The sequence below is a fragment of the Equus przewalskii genome, chromosome 20 (genome assembly GCF_037783145.1).
Source record: "Equus przewalskii isolate Varuska chromosome 20, EquPr2, whole genome shotgun sequence".
Taxonomy (NCBI): domain Eukaryota; kingdom Metazoa; phylum Chordata; class Mammalia; order Perissodactyla; family Equidae; genus Equus; species Equus przewalskii.
This window is the reverse complement of record NC_091850.1, coordinates 12,137,478-12,153,221: the sequence shown is the minus strand read 5'-3', so window position 1 is coordinate 12,153,221 and position 15,744 is coordinate 12,137,478. Positions and strand designations below refer to the sequence as shown.

General features: G+C 38.6%; 1 protein-coding gene across 5 annotated transcripts in view; it reads right to left on the bottom strand.

The window, feature by feature from the left end:
* The window catches only part of ELOVL7 (ELOVL fatty acid elongase 7), an 85,229-nt gene that overhangs the window by 18,940 nt on the left and 50,545 nt on the right, over window positions 1-15,744 (bottom strand). For 3 of the 5 annotated variants that reach the window (XM_070587520.1, XM_070587521.1, XM_070587522.1), the window contains exons 3-4: window positions 3,988-4,178; window positions 503-583 (exon numbers count right to left, since the gene is read on the bottom strand). In XM_070587520.1, coding sequence (XP_070443621.1) covers window positions 503-583; window positions 3,988-4,178 — 272 coding nt within the window. The remainder of the gene's footprint in view (window positions 1-502; window positions 584-3,987; window positions 4,179-15,744) is intronic. The other 2 variants (XM_070587525.1, XM_070587524.1) reach the window with 1 other exon arrangement.

Here is a 15,744-nt window from a genome sequence, read left to right as displayed (position 1 = left end):
ATGTCAGAATTTACTTCCTTGTTAAGTCTAGATAATTTCCCATTGTATGTATATATACCACATTTTGTTTATCTATTTATCCATCAATGGACACTTGGGTTGCCTCCACTTTGTGGCTATTGTGAATAACGCTGCTATGAATATGGGTAAACAATTATCTCTTCAAGTCCCCCACTTTCACATCTTTTAGGGATATACCCAGAAGTGGAATTGCTGGATCATATGGTAATTCTAGTTTTAATTATTTGAGGAAACCAGATATAGATTTATTTTTAAATTCAGGAAATTCAAAAAGAAAAGCACCAATTTTCATTTCACACGAAACTACACACCTGACTTTCTTTGATTTTTTTCTGGTAATTTTTAGCTTTTTTCTCTCAATACATATTTTCTGATAACTGAGTCATTTACTCACTCTGAGTTCACATTAAGTGTCACAAATAGAGTCCAAAAAGTTTTAACCTTGATTTTGAGTTCCAAGTTTTTCCAAAGGGAAACTTACCCTCAAAGCTGTAGGTGACCATGAATAGTCAACAATTTCACATCGTAATGAATAACCTGTACCCCAGCCAGACATCACAAACTGCAAGACAACACATGCATATTAAAGAAGGAAGCATTTGCTCAATAGTTACAACAAAGGTAGTTTTGATTGCATCTCTTCATTGCATTCTCAGCTGAGTCAGCGGTCACATTCAGAGGGAAAGACAGGCTAGAACAATTACAAACTAGGAGCTTGCTCGATATCAAAGCAACAAAAGTTTTCAAAATCGTAAACTCATATACTATTTATATAAACTGTGTTTGAACTAAAATGTCCATTTCTTGGGATGATTATTCTACTATAATGGAGAATAAAACACTGGGAGTGTTTTGCTTAAACAGCGAGTACCGGTAGATATATAGCAGTATATGTACATACATGTATATCTATATATGCCTGTGCACATGTTGGTGTACTCTAAAGAGAATAATCAGGTCCAAATTCGCTCTTTTCTAGTGATTTCCAATCTTCCCAATTAGTCAGTAAATAAATGGGTAAACCAAAATTGCTCAATGTACTCATAAGATGGCTGCAACAACTGGATTTTTACTGTCCTTGGCTAGTGGGTGTAATGTGAAGTGGTAATCTGTGCCTATTAAAATCAAGATTCACTAAACACAAGACTCAGATATTAGTTTTGCTTTGGATTCACATGACAAGTAAGCAAGGAAAATCTTAACAATAAGAGTACAATCTGGCAAGCCTTAATTCCAACACACCCACCAAGTGACCTTAGACTAGTGGTGAGAAGAAAAAGCCTATTGTTAATAAGTCTGAGCCATGATTCAAAGATTACATTGACATTCTTTCAGTGTGACAGTGGGAAGCTCTGCTTTTAAAACAACATCTGAACATGAAAAACTAAGGGCTCTAACTTTAAATTAAAGCATATATTAAATGTTTGGCTTAATTTAGAGTTCTGACAATATGATCAATTCTTCTCTTCTCTGACTTCCCAGTCTCACAAGTGCCAACATCTTCCTGAGAAGGTCTTCTTTCTCGCTATAATGCTTCTGTCATTTTCTGCCATTGAAGTACATTTTCAATTTCTATTTTTAACTACTATTAAAGCTAAAATGACAACTTTAAAATAAATTAACTTCTAAAAGCAAAAGTTCATGAGGCATTATCAGTACGATATTTTAATGGTGAAAAGAAAAGAAGCAAAGGAGAAAGAATAACCATATTTAGACTGTCGTGTTTAGAAACATACCACCCTTTTCTGATACTAGCTCCTACCTTGATTTGTAATATAATTTAATCACACTATTAACTTGGTAAGTTGGGAAATCATGAAAATTAAGATTCAGAAAAGTATAACATATATTTCATGGGTGAGAAAAATATCTTTCAAAAACAAGTCAATAAATTTTCTCAAAGGAATAAGGCGACATGGCCCAGAAATAGCTAATTCTGTTTTACAAAGTCCTTATCTGTCAGCGAGCATCCTCATATTCTCTGGTGCTCAGACTCACTTCTGACTGATGCAAGTAATACCCTCAGCCCACTTTCTTAAACTGGGATGACTGGTTTTCCACTTCACCCCACCCCCAACAAGCACTGCACTGAAAAGGAGAAGCTGTGTGACTTGGCCTTCTGTGGGGTCTTCATTGGTCTCTCTAGTGTCCGACTGGTGCCAAGGAACTAGCACATTCAAACCATCACTGTGGATTCCCTTGGTCTGATGTACTTCCCTTTCTCCTTGTTCATGTTTACCCTGACATCCCTGGTGAAGAGGTTTACTCTGAATACCAAATGCAATCGTGCTCCACCCAATAAACCACGTGTCCTGGAGAGGACATGCTGCTCAGCTGGCAAAAGTCTGTTTAAACAAGTGTGGAACTTAATGCTTTCTTGATCGAAGTCTAAAGAACATTCCAACAGTCAGTGGAGCTTTTGACATATGTGTTTATATTTCAGGCTAGCAATAAGAAAGAGTAATAATGTATACTTGGCAGGTAATAAACCCCAAAACTGGCATACAAGGAACTCAAGTATTAGCAGTTAACGGGAGATAGAAACTTTCAAATTCAGATATTTTCAAACCTTCTTTTATATTATAATTGCTAAAATAGGAACTAAAACTGACTGGTTATAACTGGATTCTTTCCAAGCCTGAGACATATATTTGGGGACATCACAATCAATGACAGACTCAGACACAGAACCTAAGAACACCAGAGCCTGAAGGGACTTGAGAGAAAATTTGGTTCGATCTTGACTTTAGAGAATGGAGGCCCAAAGAGGTTAAGTGACTTGCTCAAAATCAGGCAGCTAGTTAGTAGCATAACTGAGACTAACTAGCCCCTGGTATCCTGGCTTCTAAGTCTGCTCTTAACACTGTCCTACAGTAGGCTATATCCTATGTCTGGGAACGTGCTAAGAGCATGCATTTTCTCTGCTCCCCATCTCTATTACTCCTTCCCTTTCAGTTACTCATTCTCCAGAAAGGACAGTAAAAGTGGCTTGTGAGTTAACTTTGGAAATAAAGTAGAAGACATATAAGGCATCAAAGTAAGTCCAGACTTCAGGGAGCCCTGTGAGAAACGATGCCAGAGCAGACTTAAGGTGTTGGATCAGGTGGACTCATGGCAGGAATCAGATTGGAAGGGCACATAAGCAGAGGCTACGGTGTCAAGAGAGGCCAGGGGGCCACACTGGGCCCTAGCAAGACCCAGGTAGGAGGAAGCGCAGGCTGTGCTGTAGATGAAGTAAATAAGGAGCAGAAGATGAGGAAGCCAGCCAGTATTGGAAAAGAAGCAAGGAACCCCAGAAAAGCAGGTAAGTGAGGGTGGCTGAGGCATGTTAATAGCAGAGGGGGAGAACAAGGATCCATGAGTCTGCTTTTGGGTCCTGGAAGATCCCCATCTCTCTTTCTGACATTTAAGGTACAGGTTCCCTCACCTACTGCTTTGTATGAGTCTAAGTTCTCTGTCCCCATAAAACCCAGCTAAACCAACCAAAACTTCACCTTCTAGCTCATCAGAGCACGCAGAAACCAAAGGTCTTGACCGTGATGATAGCAACTCATTACAGAGTCAGGATGAGCTCTGATGTCAGACAGACCTGGATTCAAATATCAGTCCTCCACTTACCAACTATGCTACTTTTAGTAAGTTACTTAATTTCTCTCAGCATGAGTTTCCTCAAAACTAACATTTATGGATTCATTCAATCACCTATTAAGGTAGCTACATGCAAGTCCTTGGCTTAATGTTAACTTTTCTCACTACCTGTGAGGAAGACTATACAGAGGGCCTCTAAGGAGTTCAATATCTGATCTACCCATAACAACTTTTTGGCAAATACCTGCTCTAGTGAGGCAAGTTTCTAAAATTCCTTAAATCTCGAAGAGTTACCCTTACAGTCACAACAAGAAACATGACAGATAAACAGGAAGACCCAAGCAAAATTCTCCCATTAGGAATACTGAAGACACTTGCCTCATAACACAGATACACAGAAAAGAGTACTATGAAAAAATTGTACGTTATCATCACTTTCTTGAGGTCAAAGGGCTTTCGATTCTCCATGAGCTTTGGTCCCAGAGAAGTGACAAAATAGACATAGAGTACCAGGATGATGGTTTGTGGCAGAGGCGAGGACATGAGGAGCCAGTCTTCAACTCTTGGATCTAAGAGAAAAACAAGATGTAAGTGCCCAGCCTCTTAGCCAAGAGATAACTGACAGCAACCAGTACTTCTTTAAGTGAGCACCTAGATCTTAATGTTGACAGTGGACTATTTGGGCAATGATCACTACTATCTTCAGGAAGGGTAAAGGGAAATCACCAGGAATAATGATGGGGCTAGAAACAGTGAGGCTGTTACTACCCTAGACCTCCAAGGGAAAAGGGAGGTAGCGGTTCTCAGAACCCAGGAGAGGGTTACATGGAGAAGCCCTCCTGGAGAGGAGCTATGACCTTCAGTTGAGGGATTCAACCAGCACAAGGCAATTCTGCAACTAAGAGGCCAGGAGAATCCATACCCAAACACCACACTCCTTCCTCTCTCCAGTCTCCTGGGGCTCTCCATTGGCTGAACCCATCCAGAAACCAGAGGGAAAGGGAGCAAGCCCATGGATATAGTCCATACTGGTCATTCTCCAGGGCCCCGCACAGGGTGCAGAGTAGATCTGGAGGACAGAAGACACCAAGCAAAGTTCCACCATCCATCTATACCCACTAATAACATTTTAGAGTTTCTCCATCCAGACATTCTTTTATATATAAAAAGGTTTATTTTTGCTATTTCTTAACTTTCTGCTTTCCCCAAGAAAACTGAGACATTTCCAAATATACTGCATCATACAATCATAGAATTGAAAGAGACCTTTGTATCATCTAAGTATCTAAAGTGTGAGTTCTAGTGTCCAAAATGTGGGCTAACCAATCTGATATTTTGAGCAAAAAAATGTATTAGCCTCACAACCGTGTAAAAAGAAATTCACCTATCACGGCTCATTCCAGGCCAGGAGAATTAGGTCAACTAAAAATTGCAACTCAAGATAAAATGTGATTAATCTTACAATCTTAAGTAGTTCAGGTGTAATTTTACCAAATTGCCTCATGAAGCCAGAGCAATAAAAAGGGAATAAGTATGGACAAGTTTCCAGGTGCATCTGACTCAAAATTGAGTCTTGATGAAACTTGGGTTGCTAAATACCATCACTTTCATCGATTGGGAAAGAGGGGTGGGGGGAATACAGCCCTTGCTCACTTAAACTGCTAATAATGTAGCTAATTACTAAAAAAACCTTCAAATACCCCTTCAAGTCTGATTTTATACTTGATGCAAAAATTTCTTCAATCGACTCCATGACTGATGACTCACTTGGCTTCAATTTTATTGCTAGAGCGCTCACTCTTGACACTCAGATGTACCAAGGCATGGCTTTAGCTATTAAATGATTTATTCTGCACTCAAATGGGCCTCCCTCAAAAAAACTGACAGATGCCCTATCTCAGAAAAATAAATAAGCCAACTATCAACTCTAAAACGAATCCCAAGCTATTTAGGAATTTAATATACGATAAAAGGAAGCCCCAGGAACAAGCAGGGAAGGGAGAGACTACTCCACAAGTGTTGACAGAAAACTGACTGGTTGGTTGAAAAATGAGTGTGTTCCATATCTCATATCCTACATAAGCATGTCCCAAAATATACAATGGAAGCAAGATATTTAAAGTTTTTCCACAACAAGTTGGGAGAGACTACTGGGAATGCTACGTTAAACAAACAAGTTGCTTTTTGGCAGGATTTCTTAGTGCTTCATGTTCATTGTGAATTGCCAAGATAGGAACTGTGTATGCAACATTTCTCAAACTTATTTGGCCATGGAACCCTGATTTTTTTTTGTCAAATAGCATTGAACAACTTGTGGAACTAACACTCTGTGGAACACAGTTTGGGAGAGATAGCCCTTTGCTAAAATACATTTATAAACTAAACCATCAAAAATTAGACAGTGATAGGGGAAGATAAATAGGATCAGATCATTCTGAGATACAGTAAGGAGGGAGAAAATAAAAATTTTTAAAATGGTTAAACAAGGGGAATGAGAGACAAGTGGAAGTTAAGAAAAACACTGAGATTTTTTGTTTAGGTAACTATACCATCACTGAGACTAGAAATACAGGATAAGGAAGAAGATTGGTCAAGGAGAGATGACTTATGCTTTAGAACATCTTACACTTGGGGTGCCTGTAAATCATTCATATGGAGACCCCCTCTAGGCACCTGGATATATGGGTCCAGAAATTAGGAGAGACATCTAGCCAGGAGATGCAGGTTTGGCTCGCCATCACATAAAAGATGAACAATAAAGTGGAGAAACTGATTTAGGAGAAGTGGGTAGAGTAAGGAGAGTACGTGCTGAAGTCAGAAGCTTGAGGACTCAACACTCAAGGAGGAGTGGTAGAGAGAAACCTGTAAAGAAGCCTGGGAAGGCCCTGCTGAAGAGAGAGATGGAAACCCACCAAAGAGCGATCCCGAAGCCCAGGGGAGAGTGAATTTTTGGAAGAAGTCAAAGCATCAAATGTGGCCAAGAGGGAAAGTAAACCGTGGACTGAAAAGTGTGGCTGGATTTAACAAAAGGAAGTCACTGCTGCTCTTAGCAGGAACCATTTTAGTAAAGCTTCATGTACAAAACAGAAATTCCACAAAAGCTTCCTGACATTCATAAAAACACAAAGTTCTCAAAATTAAAAAAATTTGTTAAATTAACATTGTCACAGTTTTAGATCAGGAAAAGCTTTGAAATCAGCTATCCAAGTACATGTCCCTGAAGTCTTTTATTACTTCTATCAGGTCCCTTCCTCCCCTTTAGCAAGTTTCCCAGGACATCCGGGTACCACGTGCAACTAAAAAGGCCACGAGGAACCCTGGTCACAGGCCTGTACCTCACCAGTCTCAGAAAATAAAAGTCATCACACAACTGGAGACCAAGGGACAGGATCAGAACTGATCAAATTTTGCTGGATTTCTACCATCAGTGAGTAATCCAAACTGAAAATACACGAATATCGTAAATAATATTAATATGTCTAGTTTTTATCTCCAATGAAATAAAGACTTAAAATCTGTACCAAAAGAAGTCTTCTGAAGGGATATTAACCTTTCACCTGTGGATGGTGACAGTATGGATGATTTTTCTTTTTTTTCTTATTCTTTATAAGCAATTTTAAATGTTTCTGTTATTAACAGATACCACATATATGACTGAAAACTAGAGGTTTTTTAAGTGTCAGTAAAGGAATTCCTGAACTAGAAATATATTTTATTTTATTGTTTCATTGACTCAGCAGGGGGGAAAAAATCAAATGATGTCACCTTTCTGTTCTTCCACTGGTAGCAGTAGAAAGAACACAAGCCAAAAAAAGCATGCTGGGCTGGCTCAGGAAGCAGAAGAAAATAACTTTAAAACAAATAACTTTTTCCTGTAATTTAACATTTTAAGCACACACCTTTCAAAAAAATCCTGTGTGAGGCTTTCAAGGTCTAGAGATCAAAAAAGATTATAGATTATGTCCTTTGAGAAAAGCTAGTTAATTTAATTTCATATCATTTTCCAAGCAAATAATAAAAGAAAACACCAAGCTTTTTTATCCTATTTGAGCAAAGCTCTGGAGTCAGCCGGCCTGGGTTCAGATCCTGGCCCTCCTACTGACTCATTATGTGACCTGGGGTCATTAACTTCTCTGTGCTTAGTTTTCTCATCTGTGAATTGGGCATAAAACAGCATGTATCTCACAGACAATTTGGTGACTTCTTGTATGTAAACAGCTGGCACAGCCTAAGTGCTCAGTAAGTGTTGCTGCTGTTATTACAGCAGATGTCAATTCTGTCAGCACAGCAGAATCACCTCTGGAGTATTTAAAAATCAAATGGCCAAAAATGACCTTGGTCCAACCAAATCAGAATCCCAGGGTATGGGTCTCAGGCATCCATATGATACCGACCCTGATATCAGTTTCCCTACATTAAACCCAGCATATATGAGGTTAAAACCAAAACACTCATTCACTGCTTGCTCCCTGGCTTCCCGGCTCCAGAATCCACTATCCTCCATGGAGACAGACACCACCAAGGACAAGCACCTGGATTCACTATCTCTTCCCCACAAAGAGATACAGGCTGGTGGGAAAGCTGCTGACCAGCAAGGTCACAGGCTCTCTCCTCTCTGCAAGGGTCTCAAGGCCAAACACAGGCTGGTGGGAAAGCTCTGACCAGCAAGGCCATATGCTCCCCCTCCCCTACCTAAAACCTCAAATAAAAACCCTTCCTTTTAGCTTTTTGGGGAATTTGGATTTCAGTGTTAGCTGCCTTCTCTCCTTGCTCAGCACTGTGCAATAAAATTCCTACTTTCTTCCACTACAGCTGGTGTCAGAGATTGGCTTGCTGTGCAACAGGTGAGCGAACTCACTTGAGGTTCGATATCAATTTGGCGACCCAGATGGGACCATGTCCCATGCAGACGTCTCACCTGTGGCACACTGGCCTCTGGCTAAAGGCCTCTCTTGGAAGCTGTCCTGCAGCTCCCTGAGCCCCTTGTCTCAGGGACAGCCCCAAGCGACAGGCTGCTGACCAGACGTCATTGGCCCTCTGTGCTTTTGCTTTGGTGGTGGAAGAAACTAGGTTCAGGGCTTAGGAAGACGTCTCTTGTAAGTAGCTGGTAGTTTTTGTTTTTGTCCTTGTGTTAACCTTTTCCAGCAGGACTAGCTGGAAATAATGGGTACCCGGCAGCCCTCTGGGCTCCATTTGTTTTGAAGTCGTGACACCTGGGCCAAATTTTGGTAAGTCCCCCGGGTGTGCACAACTGAGGTCCTTTATCCTTGCTCATCTGGGAAGATCTGCATGGTGGATCTTCATTTGTTGGGCGCCCCCCGAGTATAGCACACAGACTAAGCTGGGACTGGAAGCACTTTGGTTTTTGGTCTTTGTTTTGGCTTCCTTTTGTGGCTGAGGGTTTTGGGGAAAGTGCACTTGTTTGTTATTTGTTGTTGTTTGTCTGTCTTTCCTTTTAAAAGTGTTAACATGGGAGGTGCTGCATCTATTCCACCTAAGAGCCCCTTGGGAAAAACTTTGGCTGATGGTCGACCTATAGCTATAAGACAATGTCTAAAGAGGGATGATTTTCTTTCGTAACACCACGTGTCCACAATATTCTTTAGACTCCAGAGGGAAAAAAAAGGCCACACAATGGATCCTTAAGTTGGGAAACTTTTTAGAGAGCTCTCATGATAAACAGCTGTTTTATTGGTACTTATGAAAAGACCAAATTAAAAGGAAACTATAATGACTAGTCTTAAGAACTTAATCAAACTTGGGGTCTCAGCTTCTCGTAGTCTTACAGATGCTAGAGAAAATATTAAATTAACAAAGAGAAATTGGAAAGGGAAGAGTCACAGGACTCATCCCAATGGGAAAAAAATCTTTAGCTAGTTATTAAAAGAAAAATGGGATAAATGGAACAGATATAAATAAAGTTAAAACAAGGTTTTAGTAAAACATTGCCTAAGGTTGGATTGGCTAAAGGGACCCCCGTAATGGCTCCCCAACATTAAAGGACATCAAACAAACCTGTTGTATTTACCCCAGTTTGAAACACTTACAAGGTCAGGAGGCAGAAATCAGAGAGAGAAACCTGACCAACAACTGTTTGGGCCAATAGTTAGGCTGCTAGGGTTAACAAGACTATAAAGATTAACGTGTTTAAGCTAATATTATACAAAGAGGTTATGTCAACTTTGCCTGGATATTTGCTTTGGGAATAAATGTTATGCCTAACTGGGAATGCTTCCCCTACACAATGTTGCAATACCAAAACTTGTTAATGGAATTCTAATGTAAATTCTAATTAAAAGTATAAGAGTTAGTAAAACTAAGATAAAGTTTTATAAAAATTGATATACTTAAACAGGCCAATTTCAGTTCACCCAAACTGATGTATGCAATTGGAAAAGCCAGCTGCAACAATGAGGAGTCTGTTCTAATCTTTTGAGGCTTCTAAACAAAATTAGAAATACTTTACTGCCTCTTTAAGAGAAACTAATTAAATAATTAAACATGCCAGCAGCCGAACCCAAATCTGCTGCTTTTGTCTACTCTCTTGCCGAGCTTCCCAGCAAGCTTTGCTTCGCTTCAACTCCCCCAAAATTCCTGGTCTAAAATTGAACAAGTAAAAATAAGTCAACTTTTGAGAGAATTTGGAATTGTAATGGCCATTCTGGAAACCTGTTTCAGAAGAGGATTCAAAATCCCTCATAACGGAATGCGGTCTTTAATGAATATGCAAAAACTTCTAAGAGACAAAGTTATTTAACATGAAATAAAATGATCTTTGATGAATGAAAGCCTGCTTAAGTTTGCTGGTTTGATTTAAAATAGACATGTCCTCAAAGTTATTAGCATTGGCTATGATGCAGACACACAGCCTGGGTTTACTGGTCAAACGAGCTCATGTCATCTCTGTTACAAAATATATCAGCAAAACTAGTAACTCAGTATAATAGCTAATTTTGTTTAATGTCTCATGAGGTTTTTGTAGACGATCTAACTATAATTGTTAAGAACAGGTAAACTAAATAAAGATAAAAAGATAAAAGTTTTTGGAAAAACTTTTGAACAATAATTGTATGTATTATGATGTATGTACTTAAAACAACTGAAGACGATAGTTAACTGCTGTAATGTCACATGAAGTTTTCAAGAGTAATTGTTAAAACTGGGTAAGAGTTTTAAGTACAATAATTATGTTTTATAGTCTGCATACTTAAAAAACAGCTTCCAAAATCTTTTTAGAAACTTAAATTTTATAGCTTTATTAAGGTAAGTTAAATAATAACAGTTTATTGGGTATCTAGGTCATTTCCATATAAGATAAAATATTAAAGCTTAACTACTAACCATATATTTGTCTGCCTTTGGTTTCTTATATCACAGAAACTGAAAAGTGCTTAGGTTTATTGATAAACATGTTTTAGGTATGCTGAGGAATTTTCTATAAGAAAACACATATTTCTAAAACGCCTGTATACAAGGAAAGTAAAATATATGTTTTCAGTAAAAAGATATAAAGAATGGAAATATTTTTATTTCTTGAGTTGAGAAAGATAAATTTGTCCTAAAGTACTGGGACAAATTCTGAATGTAAAAAAAGTAACCAAAGGTTTGTAAAAGTAAAGCCCTAAAGAGTTTTATGTATGGTCAAGTTGGCTAAGATTAAAGTAAATCCAATTAAGTAAATAAATTTATATGTCAAAAGTAAACTGGTACAAAATTAAAACTTGGTTTCCTCTTTCTTAAAAGATAATTTTCCTAAACTTCTAATCTTCTTTTGATAAAAAGATTATAAAAAGGCTGGGTTTTTTTTACTATTTTAACTCTGTTTCCCCTTGACTGTTTCTGTTGTCACTTCAAGTAGATACCTGAACATGGTTTCACAGTGAGCTTTGTTTCCTACCTGAAAAAAATGTTTTAAAGCTTTTAATATTCTTGACAAGCTCCCCACTACACACAAATATTCAAGTCCCGAATCAAACCTTTCTTTTGACCTGGAAGAGGAGGGAGAGTTTCTCTGGGAATTTTCAGAGGGCCCCTGGGACTTCTCAGAGACATTTGCTCTCTTCCTATAAGAAAAAATGCTGAACTAATTAGGCTTATTTGGCATATTAGACTACATGGGAAGCACTGTCAAATAAGTAATGATAAACTTTCTTAAATGATATTATGTAAATGAGTGTTAGGAATATAAGTATTTTAAAAATCATCTAAAATTATGATCTGTTCTGATTGTCAGCCATCACTCTGAAGTCTCACTCTGAATCCATCTCTCTGAAGTCCTACTGTAATTAATTCTGATTATTATATTATTATATTATATATTATATATTATATTATTATATAATTATTATATTATATTACATATTATATATTATTATATTATATTAATTCTGATTATTATATTAACATAATTCTGATTATTATCTCAAAGTATTATATGTCACAAGAATGGTCAAGTGTCTTTGTAAATTACCATTTTTGAAAGGTTTTTTATTTGCAGACAGTTGCTGTTTTACTTTGATGTTTTTGCAAATATGTTTCATCTTCAGAGAAAGTCATGGAAAGGATTCTGGTGCCTACTCTAGAATACAGGTTCTGATAAACGTTCAGATTGTAAAACTAAACTGGGTAGAAATGACAGAACTCTAGCAGAGAAACTGATCACCTTACAAACTGCTGACACAAGATTAAGATCAAGAACCAATTACACAGGACTGAATAAACCAATAGGGATGATTATAATGTTTATGGCTTTTTCATTGAGATATTGCTGATTTTTGATATTTTGTTTTTTTCCAGTTTTAAAAAAAACCTTTTTCTCTATTCTCTTAAGGAACTATAATTTATAGCAAATGTAAACAAAATTGAAACATTCATCTTTTTCGCCCTATCTGAGCCCTCCAAAACATAAAAACTCCTGATGACTAAGTATTCTTATTCTCATGGCAATATGGTTGTTTGCACAAGTCCACTAAGAATCTGCTCTTCTTATAACAGGACACAATTATAAACACTGGTTATATTACTAAAGCTTTGACTGGAACACCATATTTGAAAAAACCATACAGGCTTGGATATAACAAGAGAGCTTTTGAGGAACGAAGGTTGACATTCTGGAATAAAGCCACTTGGAAATATTGGCCTGGTACCTTGCTTATGGGTTCCGTGATCTGGAAAGGTTGAGCAGAGAATGTAGCTCACTCTGGTGGGCACAAGGAACCTCAATATTTTGGGGAACCTCACAAAGAGAGGGATTCACCCAAATCTGTAGGTACTGCAGGCAGAATATGATGACAGGTCTTTTGCTTGGCTTTCCTTGAGAGGCCTTTAAAGTTCAACCTGAGATTCCTTATCACATTCCAGCAAAGCAGATTTAAAAGAGCCTATATAATCAATTACTATTCTTGCTGTACTTATGTAAATAATTATGCCAAATTTATTAAAACTAGACTTATTTTGCAAACCAGTTAGTCTTAATTTGGCTATGTCTAGTGAAACTGAGGGTGACTTTAGAGAGAAAGATTATGTTTCAATAGAAACTGTAATACACATTTGTGGATATTGGATTTTGGTTCTGTCAATTGTCTTTAAGATTTTTGTTACATCTGTTAACTAGACTGGCTCCTGAATTCTTTTAGTCTCCTGAAATACCTGGCTACAAACCTCCACACTAACATTTTCAGGTTTTTTTCCAATCATTTTCATTTGGAGTCATCGAAAACTAAATCTTCCCTTTTTCCTAAAGCCTTGCAAACTGAAGCTGGAGGACCTAATATAAACTTAAGAGAGATTCATGTCTACTGCTGCATAAGCCACTCAAAAAGCTACCCGAGTGCCTGATGACACCATCAGAGACATTTCAAACTGCAAAAGATGCCTCAACCCTGACTTCTAGGAATCTTGACTGGCTGCCCCCTGGGCTCAAGAACTAGTTTATAATTTGTTCCAACCATTAACCTTGTTTTTCTCTTTTGGTTTCTCTAGAAAAACTTCTTATTAAATACCTGGTTACTTACTTACCTGATACAGGCCTAACTTCGGGAGCCCATTTGCATCACTGTCTTATTAAAAGACTGGTTCAGTGAGATGGAACAACTTATGCCCTGTTCCAGCAGGAAGCAGCTAGATCAGTCGCAGCACCAAATCCCTCAAGATTGAGAGATGGACATAAAATAGGGGGTAATTCATACTTACCCTGATATCAGTTTCCCTACATTAAACCCAGCATATATGAGGTTAAAACCAAAACACTCATTCACTGCTTGCTCCCTGGCTTCCCGGCTCCAGAATCCACTATCCTCCATGGAGACAGACACCACCAAGGACAAGCACCTGGATTCACTATCTCTTCCCCACAAAGAGATACAGGCTGGTGGGAAAGCTGCTGACCAGCAAGGTCACAGGCTCTCTCCTCTCTGCAAGGGTCTCAAGGCCAAACACAGGCTGGTGGGAAAGCTCTGACCAGCAAGGCCATATGCTCCCCCTCCCCTACCTAAAACCTCAAATAAAAACCCTTCCTTTTAGCTTTTTGGGGAATTTGGATTTCAGCGTTAGCTGCCCTATCTCCTTGCTCAGTGCTGTGCAATAATAAAATTCCTACTTTCTTCCACGACAGCTGGTGTCAGAGATTGGCTTGCTGTGCAACGGGTGAGCAAACTCACTTCAGGTTCGATATCACATATTTAAAAAAAAGCTGCCTGACCACAATGAACAGTCAGAGCTGAGATCCAGGGGTTCGGTGTGCTTCTTTCACCTCCCTTCAGGGCCTCAGCATCCCTCACTAGGTGCTCTGCAGTGGTCTTTCATGTGTTTTCCCTGCCTCCTGATCCAATCTGCTACATCCTGTCTTCCACACAACAGCGAAACTCACTTTCTAAAGGTACAGGTCTGCTCAGATTCTTCCTCTGCTGAAATCAGCTATCTCTACTGACCAAATAAAACTCGAAGTCTTCAACACAATGTTCATGACTCTGACAACTGTTCATTTTTCCTTCCTTCTCTCAGCAACAGTTACACCTTTCTGAACAGAGAGCCCATTTCCATGTGAGGTAGCAGCGTCCCCATGATGAGAAATCTACAATTCAGGAATGGATGGTAACTTGATAGGGAGATTGTAGAGGGGACTGCTTGGCAATATTTAAAGTTAATTTGGACTCAGTCTGTGATTCCACAAACTACAAAAGGTTCAGGGGTGAGGTGAGCCCTGTTTTCCCCAGAGACAAAAGGCTGATGATGCACCTTCTATTTTGGTCATCAGAGTTGGGTTTAAGTGTCATGAGTAGAGCCGAGATGAAAGCAGAGGATGGGAAGGAAAGGTGTCTGAGAGTCCATACCCCAGTGATTATCAAAGTTCTGACATTATTAGCCTGATAAATCTTCTCTAAGAGTGTTCCAGAGAGAAAGTACAGGCGAAGCACAAGTGCCACATATATAGAACATTAAGGAGCTTTTCCATCAACTCCTTGTAAGAGAGTGTTCTCTTTGGAAGTAGCATGTACTAGCTCAAAGAGCTCTCTCTGAAATTCCAAGTACCAATAAGATGAAGAAGATATAAGGAAAAGCCAAGGTGTACCTCTAGCACCCTGTGTAGTACTAAAGGTTCAAAATGGCAGCAGTCTTACAGACTCCATCTTCTTGCAAAACGATCACAACTAAGTCTGAAAAGTTATTATTACTATCCAAACACAAGGAAAGGTGCTTTTTAAACATTAAAAATGTTTTCATTTCTCTATAGCCCAAAATGCTACTATAGCATTATTTCAAAATTTGACATTTCATATCTAAGAATCATAATAAATCCTCTTATAGCTTAAGTATTAATTAAACCATTTTTAAATTCTCTAGGTGTGGAATTTTCCACATGAAACAACTAGGCATGACCACCACTTCTCTGGCAATCAGAAAACCAACGAATATCACTAAGTTTCCTGAAGGCTACTCAGGATTAGAGCCAAAGCCAAGAATACACTTGAAATTCTTGGCCCTTGATCATGGGCTCTGACCTTCCCAGGGTAAGCAAAGTAAAACTGGACCAAGACGGCCAGAAATGATTCCTAAGGGCTCTCAGAGATCAATACCACACTAAGCAGAAGCAAAACCCTCTCCTGTTACATCTGATAGTGTTCTCTTAAATCTCAA